The sequence below is a fragment of the Myiozetetes cayanensis genome, unplaced genomic scaffold (assembly GCF_022539395.1).
Source record: "Myiozetetes cayanensis isolate MyiCay16 unplaced genomic scaffold, myiCay2020 scf1, whole genome shotgun sequence".
NCBI lineage: Eukaryota > Metazoa > Chordata > Aves > Passeriformes > Tyrannidae > Myiozetetes > Myiozetetes cayanensis.
The window spans coordinates 87491552-87512588 of NW_026086604.1; the positions used below are offsets into that span (position 1 = coordinate 87491552).

At 41.1% G+C, this 21037-nt stretch overlaps 1 protein-coding gene across 4 annotated transcripts in view; it reads left to right on the forward strand.

The window, feature by feature from the left end:
* The window catches only part of PHACTR1 (phosphatase and actin regulator 1), a 302097-nt gene that overhangs the window by 9260 nt on the left and 271800 nt on the right, over window positions 1-21037 (forward strand). For all 4 annotated transcript variants that reach the window (XM_050310010.1, XM_050309928.1, XM_050310224.1 and 1 more), the window contains exons 3-4: window positions 4274-4420; window positions 6270-6416. In XM_050310010.1, coding sequence (XP_050165967.1) covers window positions 4274-4420; window positions 6270-6416 — 294 coding nt within the window. The remainder of the gene's footprint in view (window positions 1-4273; window positions 4421-6269; window positions 6417-21037) is intronic.

Genomic DNA, 21037 nt, shown 5'->3' on the forward strand with positions numbered 1-21037 from the left:
TTGTTTTAAATGCAACTGATAAAGTGAACTGGCATTAAATCAAACCAAAAGACTTTTTTTCCTGGTAAACATCCAATTGGACCCATTTCCTGGTCTGTCTTTAAGGAATTATTTTTTCTTTAGCTCACGTGGGTTATCATGTGCTAGATGCATCAAAATGTACCTGAAGTCAAGTTTTTAAAGCTTCCATTTAGCCAAAAATACATTTCTGTATGCATTATCTACATGTTACATCATGGTGAGCACTCTTCACGGAAACGTGAAGGAGGAGAACTGAGTAAGAAGCTAATATGTTTCTCTGATGAAAAAAAGTAGCAAGAAAGAAGAATCCTATTCAATCAGCAACAGCAGCACTGCAATTAAGATATTTTCATAGGTATTCTACAAAGTCATTCAAAATTTGCCCTGAGAAATGGGGTTTTCCTCAAGAAAGCCTTGAAGATTTCTGATGTAAAAAAGCATCCCCTTATGGCTGTTTCAATGTCATTTGAAGTTGCTTATGATTATAAACATCATACCCTTTCCAATGTATCTAGGTCTAGACATCTCCAAGAAGAAACATTTTAGTACTTTGCCTGTACTAAGATTAAAATCATCAAGTTTCAAAAGTTTTTGCCATTTTGAGGTCAAAATCTACTATGCAGATGAGGGTTTCTATTGACCCTACTGAGTCAAAAATGATCAGTATACCTGTGTCACCAATGAGATATTTTAAAAACATTTTAATTAAATCTGATTGATAAAAGTGTATGGAAAAATCTAGATTAATATATCATATTTTCTCCAACTAATTTTTAGGAAGATGCCGTTTCAAAATTTCAAATTTTTTCTGATTAAAAATGTTCATATATTTTCTAAATAACACTCTTAAAAAAATAATAAATAGCATAAAGGTATTTCTTGGCAAACAAAAAGTAGTAGTAATATTTTTATTAAAATCTGTGGGAAAGTATTTTAATAGAAAAAATGGAAGCCATCAAAAATTCTTTGCAAATCACCCCCCACATTTTCAGTTATTTCAAACAGTGTTCCAAAATTGGGCCAGCTGCAGATTTAACCAAATATATTGAAATTATATCTTCAAAATGCCTCTGAACATGCAATATAAAAATTTACATATTTTACATTCCCTTCTCCCAAACACATACTTGTGTTCTACTTCAGTAACATATAATATTTTGCAACAACAAATGGGAGATTATATACAGCAGTTCTAAGGTGTCATACAACCTACATTACAGCATTTATATTTTTAAGGTATTTTTCCCTTGATAAGCAACTTTTTCCTTTTCTAACAAGTACCAGACAGGACATTGCCACAATGTGCCAACTGTGGCAGAACCCTATGAGGAATGATGCAAAGAGAATGAAAGAATTTAACAGAATGGCTGATTTGCCTTCTGTGTGCTATTACAGTGACTGCTTAAAATGAGGTTTTGGACACTGATCACAAATTTATTTGCAGCATAAGTGGGCCCCTTAATGTGTATTGTAATGTCCAAGACTTTCAAGAGGACACTTTCAAATTTTCCTGAAAAATTATCTCCTAAAAATGTGTCCCAGAGACTGATCTGGTTTAAGAACAGCTGAAGCAAGAGATACTGGTGGGTTATCTGTGATGGACCCTATGGTCTCATTGGGCAAATATCAACAATTTTACTAAAAAATATATGGTAAGTCATTTCTCAAAATAAGGACTGCTATGGATTATGGTTAGGAAAAGAGTGAGTATATTTGTGGCAGGCATAAATATTTAGTGTTACTCTATAGATATCAGGATGTGATCAGCTGTACTCTCCAGTTCTGTGGCTGTGTAAGAATTGATCTTAGGTTTTATTGAAAATCTTTTTTAATGCTTATTAGCTTACTCTGAAATTTTTTCAATGTTTACCTAGAATAACCAGTCATTCTTGAAAACTCCTTTTGGTAATATACACAAAGGGGAGATAATCATGGTTGTCAAAGTAATACATAATGATTACTCCAAGAAACATTTTCTAGCATCCGCCTACCTCCAGTGAAAATGAATACAAGCCAGATCCCAATATTTTGACCCAAAAGGTAAAAATTATTTATAAACAATTATATAGAAAAGCCTACTCTTATTCTCTGTTTACTGTAAAAGTGCACACAATTTGGTGCTGAGATTTCTTTTCAAATAGATTCCTGTGCTATAACCCTGTGCTAGCCCTGAAATGCATGGGAGCCCTTTCACAGAATTTATCTACAGCTAGATCACACCAGTTTTAAAAGACAAATCATTTACATCATTGCTTTATGAGATGATTTTTACAATGCCAACTTTGTATATGGATAAATCTTCCTTCAGTGTAAATTCGATGACACAAAATTTTCTGTAGCAGAAATTTTCCACTCTCTTTTATCTTCATTACTGTACTTCCCTATCATAAGGGAGTAATTGTTTACAGCCTACTTGCAGTGTTTGCTTTAGCTTAATCTAAATAGTTGACCCCATTAAATCAATTTCAACTCTTGCCCTTTGTGTTTACTTCAAATGCAAATGCTAGGTTAGAAATGAGCAAAAACTTGAAAGAAATCTATTTCAAAACAGAAAACAAGTAAGTGAGACCAGAAATAACCACTGCCTTCAGCAGCGCAGATTTACTTGTTTAGTAAACTACATAATTCTGCAAATTGAAAAATAGAGTGTGACAGCTTCTGTTAACTCATAGTAATTATATGCTATCATACCTAACACCTAAGTCAGGTTTTAGGCATCTGAAGGCTTCTGATTGACAGGTTTTCTTTGAAATTCTAAAAAACTTTTACAAGAAAGAATCACAGTTAGTAGGTTGCAGAATATGCACTTAGTCACTATCAGTCATGCTCTCCAATCCCAGTGGGAAAATATAGTTCATTTTTAGTTATTTGAAGTGTGGTGCTCTATGAAAGCTCTGAGATAAAGACTGTTATGCCAGATAATGTCCAAGCAGCAAAAAACATGCAGGGTTTAGGCTCCTAGGCTCATACAGGGTCCCCCATGAAAGTTAATGTTAATAGTCCTACACTAAGGGCACAGACATGCTTCCCAGCTGAAATTCTCTTTCCAGTTATGTATGAGGCGGAGGGGAAAGAAACACACTGAGAAAGTACTTGTGCGTGGTGCTCATGCTTTCAGTGATCAGCCAGATCCCATCTAGCATTTGTGATAGTCTTTATCTACTCAGAGAGGCAGTTGAGGCGGGTATATTTATAGAGACTCTTCTGCTTGTGATTTGTAATTTACAGGCTCAGTGCCCAAAGCATTCAACAGCCACTCATAATTACATTTCACATAAAAAACACCTACACTAAAGGGACATTATCAAGGCTGTAAGGTCCAGTGCTAAATACTTAGGCAATGCCCAAATGAAGATTGTCTTCGCAACTTTAATTCAGTCTCCTAATACATATGTATTATAGTATGGCTTCTCACTGCATGATGACACAGTAATTTTTTACTATCCTACCATTTGCTTCATCAGTACATGGAGTGGGCAGTGCTCACTTAATGAGCCAGTATTAAATATTTTGCTTTCTCCTCCTTGAATGCATGGCCCCAAGCTATTTAAATCATGTTCAGAAGAGAGAAATCTTAATTTCCTTATGAGCTTTTCATCGGTGCTCCACTAAAGTATATGAATACTTTATAATATTAATGGATTTATATCTTCTTGAAATTCCTACTGAAAGAAAAGAATGATTCTCCCTGTTTCACAACTACAAAAATAAGACAAAATGATCAAGAGCAAAAAGTAGCCATTTATTTTGAGTGCTCAAGTCAAGACAACATGAAACTGAGTTTTAGAATAGTTGCTGTAGGCATCATGTCATGTGTTCCAAGCACAGCTTCCACTGATTTCTGCAAATTAAGCAACCACTTAGATACTTCCACTACTCAGGCATCACAGCCTCAAAAACAGCATTCAGGAAAAGAGAGATTGCGGCTGTTGAGAAGTTGAGAAAAGAGTGATTTAAGCCGCAAAAACAGGAACTTTGAACATGCAATCTGTGGCAGCAACCTGTGCCTTTGGGGTGCACAAGACAGCAGTCTTTTCTTGGCATCATTCAGGGCAGCCCTTAAATTCTGCAGCATGTGAGGAATGGACGTCACAGCAAACAGCCTACTCTGCTACCTGCTACAGATCCTCTGTTCCATTGAGTGATTGCCTTTCTCTTTTCTTTTTTTTTTTTTCTTTTTCTCCCTCTTCTTCCCCCTTTTCATTTCTCCTTTCTCCTGATATTCTCCTCTTCATTTGTACTTTCTTACCAGCTCGTCGGGCAACTCTTCTCACCGTGCCCACTCTGGTGACAGCAACCTCTGAGGATGACATAGACCGGAGACCCATCAGAAGACTCCGGTCTAAGAGTGACACCCCTTACTTGGAAGAAGCTAGGATCTGCTTCAACCTTGATAATGGTAAGACCATACCTTCCCCAAACATCATATGATGTTAATTAAAGACTTTTTTTTTTTTGAGATGCAGATGGACCAGATGGTTCACAAGTGATATGGTGGTTCAGCAGACATCCAAAGATGTCATGGCTGCCTAACTACAAGCACCTCCATATGTATGAACAGGGATCCTTTTCAAAATTCTCCTGCAAGTACTAACTAATTTTTTCCCCTGTTTTAGTCACAGTAAGTCACTGAGATCAGAGTAAAATAGAATGGTTTTGCAAACCAAATATATCTTACCCACTCTAGGCACCCAGAAACATCTTGTGAACATTTACAAAGGGATTAGAGCTAACAGCAGACTTAGCTAATATTACAACCATGGAAGAACATCCAGCATGCCCCAAAACCTCTATAGGATTAACTGGTAAAAGTGCAACAGAAAACTCCTGGTTCTGCAGAAACGAGTAAGAGAGCTATCTCTCAAAATTCAGACCACCTAATGATACTATTGCTGCCTTCAGAATTTCTGAGGCCTGGTATTCTTTCCCTGATCTTTTTTTCTCATTGAGGTTGACAAAACCAAAAGATTTTGGAAGTAAGGACAACTTAGTGACTTTAAGCAGGCTGGTTTATTTTTAAAAATACTGAATTAAATGGGGTGAACTATTACACTCCCATGTATGTATCAGGAAAAGATTCTTTACCCAAAGGGTGGCTGGGCACTGGAACAGCTCCCCAGGGAAGTGGTAACAACACCAAGCCTGTCTGAGTTCAAGAAACATTTGGACAATGCTCTCAGGCACGTGGTGTGACTCTTGGAGTGTCCTGCACAGGGCCAGGAGTTGGACTCTATGATCCAGATGGGTCCCTTCTGACTCAGCCTATTCTGTATGTATTTTAACTGTCTAGCTATCACTTTATGTAGTCCTTTTGTGCTATCCCTATATTTTATTTTGAAATAGCATTTTCAATTATTTACGTTACACTAACATCTAGCAGTCCCAACTGAAATTGGAGCCCTAATGTGTCAGGTAGCCTACAAACCACAGGGCAAGACCATCAACATGAAGAGCTGATTACTAAACAGAGAAACAGAGATGCCACAAAACATTGTCCCCAGTTTGCAGATGAAGAACAGTGTAATTAATTTTTTCCTGTGGTCACATTTTTCTCAAAGACCTGCTGGAATATGAGTCCCAGGCTTTAAGTGATGGTCACTTCTAAACGCTGAGTGTGGGCTCCTCAGTCTACTTGGCATTTTAAACTGCCAAGGCATGGTACACTATTCCACTTTACATCACGGGGTTCCCCAAGGAAAGAAGAGAAAGAGGTGAAGGGATGCACCATTAGCCATCGCACCAAGTCTTGATCCAACTGTGCTGAGTTTTGGGATGCCCTAGGCTTGAAGAGAGCAATCCGGGGTACCAGGCTCGCTGCGCGGTGGCACCTCGGCCAGCCAGGCCCACTGGCGGCGTGAGGCACCTGCTTGGCGCGGGGGGGAGGGAACCACCTCCGCCGGGACCCTCCCCTGGGGGCGGGAAATCCCCTCCGCCGGGACCGTGCCCGGTGGGGGCGGGCAGGGCCGGGGACAGGGGTCATCGCTCCGTCCGCCCGCAGCGAAAGCGGGCGGGACAAGGCGGGGGCAGCGGGCAGGGCCGCCGCGGTCGCTCCCGTCCGCAGATCCTTGACGGGTTTTCCCTGTCTCTCCCCCTCCCTACCCGCGCTCCTTTCTCCCTTTCCCTCTCTCCCTCTCTCCTTCCCCGTCCTCCCCTCCCCCTCCCCGCGCCTCTCTCCCTCCTCCCCTCCCCTGTCTCCCCTCCGCCCCCTCCTCGCCCGGCCGCCCCGCGCCGCCGCTCGCCCTCGCCAGCTCGCCGGGCCACGCTGCTCACCGTGCCCACATTAATGGCGGCATCTTCCGAGGAGGACATCGACCGCAGACCCATCCGCCGCGTCCGCTCCAAGAGCGACACCCCCTACCTCGCCGAGGCCCGCATCTCCTTCAACCTCGACACAGGTGAGAGGCGGCCCGGCCTGGCCCGGTACGGCTAGCGGCGGGGGCAGCAGCGAGGGAAGGGGCCGCCCCCACCCTCCTCCCCGCCAGCGCCCGCGGGCTCCTCGGGCGCCGCCGCCCGGCCCTGCCCTGCCCTGCCCAGGTGTCCGCGCCTTCGCACCTTGCCGGCCTCCCCCGGCCCTACCTCGCTGACCGGCTCCCCCTGCCCCGCACCTCTCACCTGGGTGAGCCCGGTGCCGGCTGCCTTTCGCTGTTCAGCCCCTCGAAGGCTCCCCTCTCCCAGAGCGTCGTGCCGCATCCCCACAAGGCTCCTGCTCTGCCCCTCCTCGCCAGGTTCTTCTGGCGTCCCTTATGGAGACGCTGCCCTTGGCGTTTTACACTTCTCTCCTTGTCTCGCTCTTTGCCTTCTTCCTCTGGTGGGTTTGTGCCTCGAAAGTGCAAGGAAACTTGCACCTGCGTTGTCCACTTTTTCTCAGTCTTGTGAGGTCCCCTGTTGCCTCAGGGTTGCCTTTTGTGACTCTCAATGGACATAGAGCCTGGTGCTTTCTACCAACACATCTCCAGCTCCCCACATTCACTTCCTCCTGCCTGTTATTGGGATGAACCTCCTGCAGTTCTCTAACTGACCTTCCTGTCCCCTTTCTCTACTGCTGCACCTTCCTCTCTGCCACCTCTTCCTCATGGTTCCCTTGAGATTTCAGCTGTCACCTTCAGTTCATGCTGCATATGATGAAACTATCCTGTTTCTTTCCTACTAGACCTGTGGTTTTCCCTCCTTCCCTGACCTTTTCTTTTCTTATGGGTTCTGTCAACAGCAAACTACACCAGAGGTTACTTGCTCTCAAACAAAGGCAAAGAAAGTTCTTCCTGCTAATTCTCTGCACCAAACACCAGACTTACCCTCTATGGGAAAGGGGAGAGTATGAGGAAGGATCTGTAGCCAGCAATACTGCAGCCTCCCTCGTGTCCCAGCAGTAGCACACAAAATGACCCAACTGTGTAACATTCTTTGATGCTGAGCCTGTCAGATCACTGCCAGCTGTAAAGGGAAAAGAGCTGCCTCAGAGTTGCTGCTTGCCATGCTGCGGTCTCCCCCGTCCCTCCTCCCCTCTTTCAGCTGGCAGAAAGTTGGAGATGGCAGAGATGCATTTTCTTCTCCATTTGGGGGTGAAACAGATTCCCCTCCCCCTCCTGTTATCCCTGCTGCAATTGCACCCTTGGAAATAGCTGATACGCAGTTTGGTTTTACCACTGACAGAACGGTTGGTTACATTGTATGGCTGGTCATTATTTCTCTCAGATCATGACTTCTAAAAATTACCAAACCATAGGTAAGTTGGGTGGCATTTCAGGCTGGAAGACCATGCCAGATGCCAGGTTTCAGCGCTATAAAGAACTGTGAGTGAAAACAGAAAGAGCATTGCTGTGCATAAGGTGTAAATAAAAAAAGGCTGTGTATGGTTATTTGACTGCTGAAATAACCCTGTGTTGACTTGTGTTCTCGCAGGTAATGTTATGACAAGTAGTTATAAATAGATAAACCAGTTAAGAGCAAGGCACCTTCAGGTCACCTGGTGACTCCCATCTCTATGCTGAGCTAGACATGCTGTCTTTGCTACAAGTCCCAGAGCATGTGCAAGTCTCTAGGTACCTCTTTCCTGCAATCCACCAAAGAATTTGATAATTACACTTAGCTTCTTTCTGTTCCTCCCCTCCACCTGGCTCTCTATAGTTTGTATCTTTACTTGCAAACCTGGGAATAGAATTCCTTAAAAAGAAATAATGGAAAGAAACAGTTCTGGTGTATCAAGAAATATAAATGAAAAATGTTGTAAGTAGTGCAAGTGTGTGTTTTCATTAATTCATCTGGCAGTGAGTAGTTTGGAGCTCAAAAAAAAAAAAAAATTGCTTAGCAACCAGTATTGAGTGAGTGAGCCAAAAAGCAAGTGAAACGTGCCACTGATACCCACTTCATTTCTGAGCTGTTGGGTTTACGCTTCTGTTTGCTCAGAAAGCTCAAACCAAGCTGCCTGGGTTTGAGAACTCTCCAGTCTCAGGAAAAAGCCATTAAAAAAATGTGTTTAGCCCCTTTTGCTCATACTTGATAATGCCGTGCAGCCCAGTGTTTCTTTTTGAATCTAATTTTTTATGAGACGCAGTGTTCTTGAATTTATTTTTTTTAGCCCTATGCGTGGGGAAGAATACCACCCTGTTTCTAAACGGACCAGGTTTCCATTTGCAGTTTCGCTGCTGGTGTCGTTGCTGCTGTGCCACGGAGGGTGCCCAGTCGCTCCCGGTGTCCCGGTGCCCTGTAGGCGCAGGGGCCGCCCGGGAGCCCACGGGCGCTGTCCGCCGCCCCCGGTGCTGAAGCCGCTCCACCGGGGGTGAAGGCTGCGTGTCCCGCCTTGCCGCCTTCTGGCTGGCAGTCCGTGTGAGCACAGGGGTGTGTGTATTTCTTTGCCCGCGCAAGGAGAAGGCGGTAGGAAGGAAGTAAAGCCGTTTCTTCAACCCACGGATGCAGTTGGAACTAAAGTGACGCTTGGGGCGCAGGAAAAAGCCTCTTCCTTACATGCTTATCACTTGCTTTCCATTTGGTGCATTCCATATCTACAGCTGCTGCTCAACCGCTGCTTACAGAGCTATTTTTCCTACAGCTGGTACTAGTCAAGCTGCGTTCCCCAGTCATTGTCTCCTGTCAGGGCATGGTCAGAGCATGGTGCACATGCAGCTGCTTTGCTGTATTGGAAGTTAAAATCCACTTTTATTAATGAACCATAACCAGATGCAGTGAATACCGCTCTTCTCCACTCTTAATTACAACCACTAGTTAAGAACTATCAGGTTTTTATCTACTTCAGCTGTAAGTCATAATTATACCATTAATGCTGTTATCTGTATTGTTGAACAACTGAGAGATTGCATACACAGAGTCAATTACACAATTTGGGTGTAGCACGTATTTGGTCTGGGTTTTTTAAAAAAACCAGTGCTTATAAGTGATTAACAGTGCAGCTTCTACCTCCCCTTGTATTTTGATTATACTCACAATTCTGCTTTGTTTGATTTTCTGAAACATTCCAGTTTATTATGTTTGTTTCTAATATTGATCAATTAACTCACAATTATTACCTAGCATGAGTTGACTAATGCTGTTCGATTAGTTTTTCCTGGTATGGTTTTTTTTCTGCTGGTGTTCCCAGACCAATTAAAATACCAAGTTGTTTTCCAAACTCAGGGTTATTCTCCCTAGTATTATACATATGCAAATCCTATTAATCTGAGTTATGTGCTTGTATCAAGAGGATAATTCTTCCCAAAGGATTCAAGTTACCTTTTCTGCAAAAATTAATGTAGCTATGTAGTATCATAAAGCCATAGACCAGTATAAATTCTTTTTGCATATTTGATACTAAATCAGTCTGCATACAGAAATTAATTTTTAATTTGCTGAATAACTTCCTGCAATGCAACACTAGAGGAATGGGGAATGTGCTCTCACTTTCGGGTGGTTGTCTTTTGTTTTCTTTGTTATGATTAGTAATCTGGCATTGCTCCATCTCTTAACACCCATCTTTGGCTTTTCCTAAACATCTTCTTAAAAGCAGTTTTCAAATTGTCTTTCTGACTTTCCGATTCAGTCATCTAAAAGGTAATCCAAAATTACTTCTGAAAACTTGGGCCTCCATCTGTGACAGTTGTCCAATAGCATAATCCCTTTCCTGGTCCTGTGCCAGCTGACAAGTTCAAGTGTTTTTTATAGGTTTTGCCTGTTACAGGTTTTGACTGATTTCTATTCTTCCTCTTGCAACATACTGTACTTTTAAAATGGCGATATCTATTGGGTAGCTTTTGAGTTAAGAAATTGGCAGAGAATAATTCCTGACAACGAAATAGACCACTTAAAAACTCACTAAATGTTCCAAGGTGTGTGAGCTTTTCTTCTACCTCTCCTTCATGCAGCTGTTTGGGGAATCCCTGTCAGAATTTTATTAATGCTTGTTAGGGGAGGAGGGACTACCACACTGAGTTGATCTGGTCAGGTTCTCTTTAACCCTTCAAGTGTTAGTCATTATTGAAGGTGTTTCTATATGCAGGCAGATGCTCTTACTCCTTCCTAGCCAAAAGAGAGGAAGCTTTGCACTGCAATCCTTTGCAAAGCTGATTCTAGCAGACTGGCTTCTTGTTAAGTGGTGCAAGAAGTTGTCTTTATCTCAGCTCCACAACTGTTCAGGGAGGTCACCAAATGTCAGCTTTTGTTTGAACAAGGGTGATTGTCTACTTATTTAACCTGGGAATGGAGACTCAGGGGGAAAGCAAGCCAATGCCTTGGAAAAGGTGTAAGTCCAGAATGACTGCAGTAGCTGTACGAGGGGTCAGCAAAGAGGGGGTGTTCCATTAGAAAGAATATGTTTAGCTTCCCTGCTGTGAAATGAGGGGAGAGGAGCTTTTGAATGTGAATAAGTCCCTCCCACCCTGACTTAAAAGTGTGTACCAATGGTGAACAGAAGCAAGAGGAGTGCAGGAGCTGGGCTCTGAAGGTAGAGGGGGGAGAGAGGTAGTGACAGATAGAACTCAATAGGGGTGGTGCAGCCTGTGTTAGCTATGGAACCCAGCTAGCTTGCTTGGCCCTGAAGGGTACCACAGAATTTTAGGGTACTGAAGTCACTCAGTAATCTCACTGAAGTAGCTAGATCCTCAGGTGATTTAAGTCATTTGTTGACTTCAGCCAGGGATCGAAGTCAGACTGTAGAAGTACACATCTCTGCTCCCTTTCAGTGATGAAAAAGCTGTTCTCCTGGAATGTGTTCTGGGAAAGAACTGAGTGGCTCTACATAATTTTGCCATGTGTACAGAAGAAAGGTCCTTGTGTCTAGAAAGGCAAGTGAACTTGGTACCATTTACTGTTCTTAAGCAGTGAGGAATAAATCACACTGGGGAGAGGAAAAAATCTACATCAGCCTGTGTCAGTGCTGCTGCAAGCAGAATTAATTCACAGGGTGTAAAGAGGGAGGAGGATGCTGACAGAAACTGCTGAATGGCTGAGGCAAATGTTCTCGAGCTGGGAAATGTTCATGGTCGGCTGTTTCTGTCATGCAGAGCTGGTGGGGGGAAGCCAGGACACAAAGGGTGACTGTTGGTTTAATACGCAGGAACTTTCCCGGTCTGAACGAGGTCACGAAGTTGAAATCAAAAGCTTCTTACATTTTCACTGTCCTGGCACCTTCCACTCTGTTTGGGCCCTAGTGCTTCTTACAGCCATCATGGTAGGCTGCCTTACAGCCTGTTGCTGTTTGTATTGCTGTATTTGCTCCATTATATAGCTTTACAGCTGTGCAGGGAGTAAAGTAATGTATGATTTTTCTTTCCAATGGAAAGGTAATGTTACTAGTGTATTAGCCTCCTACATGTTGATTTGTCTGGAAGGATATGATACATTTTTCTTCAGTGATCAAGAAGGACTTCTTGAACTTTCATGTTGTCACTGTGTAAAATAAGAATATTTATACAGCTCACTGAGGTGGGTAAATTGTAAATAGGTGAAAATAAAGTGAAATGACTTGACTGGATTCCCTGCAGGAAATCTCCATCACAATAATTTTTAATTTTCTCCAAAACCCATAATTTGATTTAAAAGTCTGTTTTAAAGTTTCTGAGATTTGCCCCTGGTCATCCTTACATATGATTTAGTGCACTAACCCAGTTAATCATCTCTGCAGTCATTTGAAATGTTACCACATTTGGCGTTGCGTTGTTTCATTCCTGTTTACCCAGTGTATGTGTGAGTATATCCATAATACAATACTCTGCATGGTTTCATGATATATGAATAAATCATCCCTAAAATTACATAAGAATTTCAACTACTTTGGATTTATGGACCTGACAGATTAGAAATAATGTTGAAAGGATAATCTGAAGGGCATATTTATATTTTTTTTAATCTTTCAAATTATTGTGGCTTTCAGATTTCAGGTAGAAAAGATTGGGCTCAGGAGAATAGGCAAGAGATAAATATGCAGTAGTTCGCCTTTTAATATGTGTGGGAGGTTTTATTTCTTTCTGGAGAAAGATTAGTAAAAATGCATGCTTGGAAAATTTCCACTTTCTTGCTCTGCTCTAATCACTCCCTCAGATTATTGTCATGGAGATCCCGTCAAACTTAGGAAGCCAAATCACGGGTTTTGGCAAAGCATTTTTAATGCCTTTATAAAAGGACCTGAAGAACTGTCCTCCTTTGCCATCAAGCATTACCTTACCAAACCTCGTGCCTGCACTTTAAGTGAATGATGACTGTTAGTCTTAATGCTGCTTAATTTGGAGTACAGCTGGAGATCGGATGTGTGCCTGTCACTCATTTCCTGGCTGTTTTCCAGTCCTGGGAGCATGAGTACACACACCAGGAAAAATGAACATCCACACTGAAAGTCACACACTATGTGGCAAGGATAAGCCAGTTGAGATAACCAGCCCTTCCCTGGGCTAAGTGAAGTGGTTGAAAGCACCTCTGTATCAACAAGGTAAACAGTCTGTTTTGAGAGAATAGATCTTAATAGCAACTGAGGTTTTAACTCTTATACTTGACTTTGGAGACCTTTAATTTAAGACTATGACCTTCACTGAGTGTCAGACAGGTTCTCCAAGTTCTTTTAAAGGGGAAAGGTGCCCCTGCTTCACCAGCTGTCATCCAAAAGCAATTGTTGATGCAATTTAGATAACAAATATAACTGAAGGCAATTTGAAGGAAAAAGCGTAGTTAGTTAAAATGATGGAACTGGCAAGAGAAAAATTATATAAGATCCACTTCTCTGAATGCTGAAAGTTTTGATGTTTTAACCATTCTAGTGGCACTGCACATATGCATCAACTTTCTGTGTCAGGGGGCAGCCGATGCCGGTGCAGTCAATGGCACCGGCATTGCTGTGGAACAACTGTGTCAGAAGATAGAAGGAAGGAAGGTATCTCCGTGCTTTGGGATTGGAATTTGCAGACCTGATGCCTCTTAAAACTGCCTGCAGTATGTGTGATTTTAAGGCTGCTGTAGTGCTTTGTTGTTAACCTGGCTCTTCAAGAAAACTGATGCTGTGAAATTTGCCTGAGTAAGAAGTTATCTCTATGTTTGCATTTTGTTCAATGAGCTTGTTGGGTTAACACAACCTAGTTCATTCCTGCAAGTGGGTACAATGAAAAATCCTTTTATTTTTCTTGTTTTATGCAGAATCATAGTTTTCTTCTTGGAACTAGATCTTTAAGGAAAATACATTTTTCCAAAACTTCACATAAAATGTCAGAACTAACAACCCAGTTCAGAATTGTTAGCTGTAAAATTTAGTAAAAGCACAGGCCTAATTCTCAGTAACAGGTATAATTAGCTTTAATTCTTAATTACTCTGAGTCAACTAATTGGTTTCATTGGGACTACTGGCAGTAATACTCAGAGCTAGGCATGTAAGTGCCTTCAGAATCAGTCTTAAAGTTTGTAAGTTTTTGCAGTGTGACAAAAGTCATTAGTGCAGAAAGATTGTCCTGGGCTGTCTGTTTTCAAATACAAAATGTCAATGTTAATGAAATATGGTGTCATTAGTAGTTATTTCTTGTGCTTATACTTTAGACCATAGTATCAGTGTGAAATGTTATACTTCTGTAGAAAAATAAAACTTGTCTGCCTGCACGCTTTCTGGTGATGAATATTCATGACAATGTATCTCTTGTGGATAAGGTGCAAAAAAGGTCAGTTTTAACATTTTCATCATATTCATGTGATATACTTTACATGGTAATACAATTTGTTGATATAGTCCACTAGAAATGTTTTCTTCCTTCAGAATACTGTTAGGGTAAAATTATTTATAATCATGCAATAACCATTTTTAATCCTGCAGTTCTGTTGTCTTCATTTAGAACACATCAGTGGTCTTGTTTTATATTGATATGCTGAGGCTATAGCTTGACCCTCAGCATATGGCTACCTTCCCTAGGTTTCATTGCAGAACCAATGTTACTGAAGATTTAAAAGAATAATTATTGCTTTACTGCAGACTTTGTAATAATTTTCATATCTTGAAAATTCAATCTATATAGTTCAATCTATATGAATGTGAATATGATGTCCAAAGAAAAATTTAATGAGAAGCAAATTCAGCAAGAAAGTAGGGAGGCAGAATTGAAAAATTAAATGTCTGTGTTTCTTATGCACTCCAGATTCACTGTGGTTCCATTCTGGTTATGGAGTACCTAAGATAGGGGAAGTGTGTGACAAGTGTTTGCATACACTTGTGTTTTATATACTGTATGGACACATGCCATTTTAACTACGATGGATAACAATGGCAGTGCGTATTTTAGTTAATCAGAAAATTCTTGCTATGCATAATTTATGGTGGAATATAATTTTTACGGTTCATGCTTGCAGTACTTGGACAGACAGGCATCTGGTTAATAGTTTATAAGCAAATTAAATACTTGATATATTATTAAAATGAAATTTCATCAGGGCTAAATCTAATTCTTCTCTAGAATGTTGGAAAGTCAGTTAAATTCTGACTCAAACTTGATGCATCGCTGGGGAGGACCTGTTTTGACTGTGGCACTTGCCTGCCTGTGTGTGCTTATTTCTGTTCTGTGAATAAAAGAGTAAGGAGTCTACTGACAGATTTGAGAACTGACTGGGGTGCATGCCCTTGGGAAAAATGTTCCTATTTTCTCTCAGTCGGTCAAGTGTTACAACAGCGTTAAGCCATCAGAAACAGTGTTAGGTTAAAAGAGTCTCTTTCAGGCTAGTCCCATTTTGCTAGAGCTTTGCACTAAGCTTTAGGAATCTCTCTCAGAACAGAAAATATACCCCCAGTTAGGATGAAATGAGAAATTATTAGTTATATTGCAATATTCCTTGAGAAAGAGATTACTCCCATCTGACATCTGTAATGGTCCTTTGTTTGCCTTGCTGAGATCACAGCAGTACACTTTTCATGCATAACGTTTTCTTCTGCTTAATTCTCTGTTGTCTTGCACTAGGAAAGTGCTAGAAACAAATGCAGAGACCTTAACATTGCTGTGCTTGATGCATGAGGCATCTACAGCTTTTGGAAGAAAATGGCTCTTCTCCATGCTCTGCCTCAGTTGCGGGAGCATGTGGGCATAAAGGTCACGTTGTGCAGTCTGCTGGTGAAGGGCTCTGTAGTTGACTATCTCTTACATACTCTCAGCTTCTGCCTTCTGTGAGGTTTTGTTGTTGTTGGCATCTCTCTTTTCCTGTTGCCTTTTTGTTTCCGGTGTTTATCAGAGCTACAGCAATAGGCTGCAGCAATATGTTGGCCTGCAGTTTCTTGAAGGCTGTCCCTGCTGTGTTGGGAGAGTTGCCATACCAGCATTTGAAACTGTAAGCTGGAAACTATGACTTTAAATTATCTCCCTGCATCCTCAGGACCTCTGATAAACAGCTACACGGTTCCTCCAGGAACTCATTTAAGGCAATCATTCCCCAGAGCAATCATCGCTCCTGCTCTCTACTTAGAGAGTGCTCTTCTGGTCATTGTGGGTAAAGGTGGTTTATTGAAAATACTGAGGTGGAGAGTTAGGAATAAACTGCATTAAGCTCCTAATGAGTAGTAATTGTTTATATTTAAAACAATTTGGCATGTTCATCCATTCATGAACAATTTTTGTCTTACCACTTTCCTTGTTCATCATTCCTTATGACTTACACTACACATCAAGGCTCTTTTTAGATTTCATTGATGTGCTGAATGTTTTTCCAAAAACCTTTAAAATTTTTTTTTCAAAAATTGCGGTTTTTAAATTAATTTTTTCACAGTTACTTACTAGGTTAAAATAGCCAAATGTAAATGAAAAGCAAGTGATCATTTTAATTTTCTCTCTGTGGAAGCATGGCAAAATCTTGGAGCATTTCAAAGCTAATAATAAAAAATTAGCTGGGACTAACTAATTACGTGTAAAATAATAGTCTATAATTATAAGGCAAGAAGAAATCAATAAGGCTCAATCTGTATTTGAGTCTTATCTCAAGGCTCGGAAGAACAAACTATTCTGTGAGATAAATGTGATACGATTGCTTCAAATAATATTTTCCAGAACAAATGAGTTGATAAATTATATTTATTTTTCAAAGAAAACAAGATAGGCATCACTGAATAACCTTGGGATCTAACCTTGCAAGCTTTCCCCTCTGCAAGCAGTGTGTGTAACTGCTCCATCAGTGCTAAAGGAGACTCAAGGGGAGAGTGGCAAAAGTGTTTGGTTGGGAAGTATCGTTACATGGATGGAATACAGCTCTTTCTTTACAGGCTTTATGACATAATAGTAGGAAACCAGGAGAAAGAATCACCAAAATTAAGGCAACACAGGACATGTGGTGTCATTTAAAACATGGCAGGGCTTACTAAACTTAACTGCTTGCAGTTAATGCTGCCCTAGGCACGGAAACATGATCTTAGCAGGTATCCACCTAAGTGGCTGCATATATATTTATATAGAGGTATGTGTCAGCAGCCTGAGGAGTGTGCAGGGACCATCTGTTAACCAGCAGGATCTTAAAAGGCTTAAAGTGAGCAGCAGAGGGATCGCTCTAGAAGATGTGCAACTTGTTCTTTCAATTATGCAAGTCACTGGCAGGTAGACCAGTCGGGAGCAGTGATAAGTGTTCCTTCATCGTAGCTGTTTCAAGGTGTGTTTCTGCTGTAGCTTTTGGCAACAGTTACTGACATTTGTAGCCAGTTGTGATTTTAAGTAGCCTCTTGTTGAGAGGGAGCCAAATCTAGGACCTGTTTGCCAAGATACATCCGGCTTTTAAACTTCTTTCTTCTCTCTGTTACTAAAATAGAACATTGTATCAGCTATGTATCACTGTGGTGAATAAGGAACCAGTTAACTTTCATTAAAGTCACTACAGAAAGAAGATTATTATCATCAAGAAACGGAGGGATATACTGAGGAAGGGAACCTGGTGGCAATATTAGACATAGTAAAATCCAGAGCTGCTATAGCAAAACATTATTCAAAACATCTGACCTCCTCTGTAACTTTTTGTTACTACAGTAGAACACATTTGGTCTTTTAGGTTCACTTATGTGAAACTCTGGGATTACATTTATGTGTGCAATAGAGCTTTAGTGTACCACAGCCACTAGTGTACATCCAGCTTCCCTTGTTGAATGGTACATTGGGTTTGCCTGTTCTCCTGTGGGAACGGACTGTTTTATCCCTTTTAGAATTTTATGCTGAATTTAAGGCAGAATTTTAAAGTGGATTAAGCAAGGAAACGTAGGTTGGATCTTGAAGAAGGTGTTCTCAGTAGTTTAGACCAACTTTCATATTTTGATTTATCCGGTTTGCTATCTTAGAAAAAGATCCAGAACTGTATATAAAGGGGCCCCTCATCTGTTTGTTTTATTGGGTGGGAAGGGTAGTAGTCCTGTTGTTCACAGTGTGGCCTCTTAACTAATACATTGTCCAAGGAACACAAGAAGATTTCTGTTGTCCTTCCCCTGTCTTCAAATGTACCCTGAAGTCTCCAAGATAAGTAATCTCCAACATCCATGTACGTCCTGTACATAAGGAGGAAGATCAGAAGACCTAGAAATGATACAGAAGGAAAAGATTAGAATGGTGGTGAAGAGGACGTGTATTGTGTCTTTCTTCAATCACTGTGGCCTTACTTATTAAGCTTAATAATTGTATTTGCCAACGATTTTTCCTTTCCAAATTTAAGAGAGATCAAAACATTTTCTGGAAAGAACTGATATTTACAGAATAGGGGGGAGAATGACTGAAGTGGTTTCAATCATTAAGATGTATTTCTTTCCCTGAAAAGAAGATTTTTGAACTGAAGGAAGATGTTCCTCTGTCCTAGAATTGAATGTACTGAGGTTTTTTTCTGCTTACTGGGATTTAGAGAACTGTGTTTTGTAAATGCAGTATCTCACTTTGCTTCCCACAGAACATTACCAAACCAGATTCTATAAATGTCTATGCACAGTGTTTTATGTGAGCCAAAGATATTTTTTCTTGCTAGATCTTTTGCACCTTGTTGTACAACTGCACAGGCATTTATGTATATCCTTTAGAGGTTTTTATTCTCATCTGTAAATGAAAACCTAGAATACTAAGTCTCTTTCTTCTGACAAAGTTCTCTTATGCTTTTCCCTTAGGAATCTCCTTCCTTAATGTTTTTCCCTTAGGAATCCCCTTCCTTAATTTTGTACCATTCTGTGTGATAAGGGGGCTAATCTCTCTGAAGGACTTATCCTGCCTTCTGAAGTCTACATCACAGTCATCTTTCTTTTGAGATTGGAGAACTGTGAAGAAATGAGTTATTTGTAACAAATTTCTCTGTACTGGTCTTCATAGTCGCTAAAGAAGTGACTACAAAAGGCAGTAAAAGTTCTTTTTCAACACTTTATGTACTGAGTCAACAGTACTCTGACCTCAGAGCAAAGGATTAAGCATACATCTAGTGCAGAGAACTTTATGTCATTGTAATATCTTGTTCCTGCACTTACACAATTTATCCTGTGAGGATTACAATGATGTGTTTGCTTTTAGATGTACCTCACCTTTGAAACCTTTTCTGATATCTTCAAAAATTCAGTAAAAGCGATGTCTTTGTAAATTCTTTCAGGCTTCTTTTTCTTCCCTCTCCCCCCAGGAAAAGGATACAAAATATGAGCACATAAGTTTCCTTTTAATGAAGTTCTGTAATGGTTCACAGTGACTTGAAAAAAAAACCTGTTCAGAAAAGTAGATCTGACTGATTTCCTGTTCATTTAAATAATGTGTCTATCCTACAGCCCTCTTATATAATACAACATGGGTAAGGAGTAGTTATCTATAGCTCTGCTTACTTTTTACACTCTATCATAATGAATCTCCCACAAACCTCAAATGGTTGCAGGGTAATTAAGGTTCACTAGTTCAATGGTAACTAGATTCTATATTTAATTAGTTTCTCTGTAAAGTAGAATTGCTGCATCATATTTGAAATACTCTTTAATGATATTAATGAAATATGTCTTATAGGAACTTTAGCTTGAGGATCAGTATTTAAATTTTCTGCAAATCAAGCTTCTGTGGCTCAGATAAACCAGTTTCTGATAAACCAGCAGTACAGCATCCTTATTCATAGAAATGCATATTCTGTTACAGTTCTGTAATTAGCCATGGGAAGGAACTGCTACATCATAAATGGCTTATTGTGACTGTGGAAGGACCCCGTTCAGGAAAGCACTGATGCATCAAGATTTGTCATTAGCAAACATCAGAAGTGTGTTCCTGAAGTGGTCTCTTAAGTTGCAAAGGAAAACCTGCTCAGTGGCAATCATTGTAGAATCTTAGAATGGTTTGGGTTGGAAGGGACCTTCAGATATCAGCTAGTCTAACCCCTCTACAATGAACAGAGACATCTTCGACCAGGTCAGGTTGCTCAGAGCCTCGTGTAATCTTACCTTATATGTTTCCAGGGATGGTGCATCTACTACATCTCTGGGCAGCCTGTTCCAGTGTTTCACCACACTCATTGTAAAAAATTTCTTCCTTATATCTAGTCTGAATCAACCTTCTTTTAATATAAAACTGTTTCTCCTTGTCCTGTCACAACATGCCCTGCTAAAATGTATGCCCCATCTTTGTTATAAGCCTCCTTTAAATACTGAAAGGCAACAATAAGGTCTTCACCAGAGCCTTCTCTTCTGCAAGCTGAAGAACCCCAGCTCTCTCAGCCTTTCCTCATAGGAGAGGCATTCCATCCCTCTGACCATTTTTGTGGCCCTTCTCTGGACCTGCTCCAACAGGTCCATGTCATTCCTGTGTTGAGGGCCCCAGAGCTGGATACAGATGGATACAGTGCTCCAGATGGAGTCTCACCAGGGTGGAGCAGAGAGGCAGAATCACCTCCCACCTGGGGAGGGAGAGAGTTGGCCATGTTGCTGTTGGTGCAGCCCAGAAGGCTGTTGGCTTTCTGGGCTGCAAGTGCACATTGCCGAGTCGTGTCCAGCTTTTCATCCAGCACTGGGCTTTGTTGAACTTCATGAAGTTCCCATGGGCCCACTTGTCAGGCTTGTCCAGGTCCCTGGTCATTTCAGCACCTTCCTGTTTTGTCTTTATGTTTCAGGAAACAGTAAACCAACACCAGTCTCGGTAAAAGTGTTGGCAGGATGTGGAGCAGATGATTCCCGTACGTTCCTCATAGGACTTTTGCATTGTATTGGAAGGCACAACACAGAGGTGCTGGCGCAGCTCTTCAGAACTTTTTGTGATTCTACAAAGTATCATATTCAGAACCATGCTGTGTCCAGGCACAGAAGTGTGTAGGGAACAGACTTCGGAGAGAATGGGGAAAACTTCATCATATCAACTCAAATAGTGGTTCCTGCTGCTCTCACTCATTACTGTTCTTTAGGGCCTTATGCTTTCCCTGCTTGCACACTGAGTTACAGTTGGGCCAAATTAGGTTTGCTAGACCAGCCTCTTGGAAATCAAGGTCACATATGTGTATGTCTGGGGTGCATGCTAATATTCAGCTGGGTTGTCCCAGTTTTAGGAGTGCAGGAGTGTTCCCTGGGTCTCTCATCACAGTATACCACTGATTTTTGTATAACCTCTTCCACCTGCCT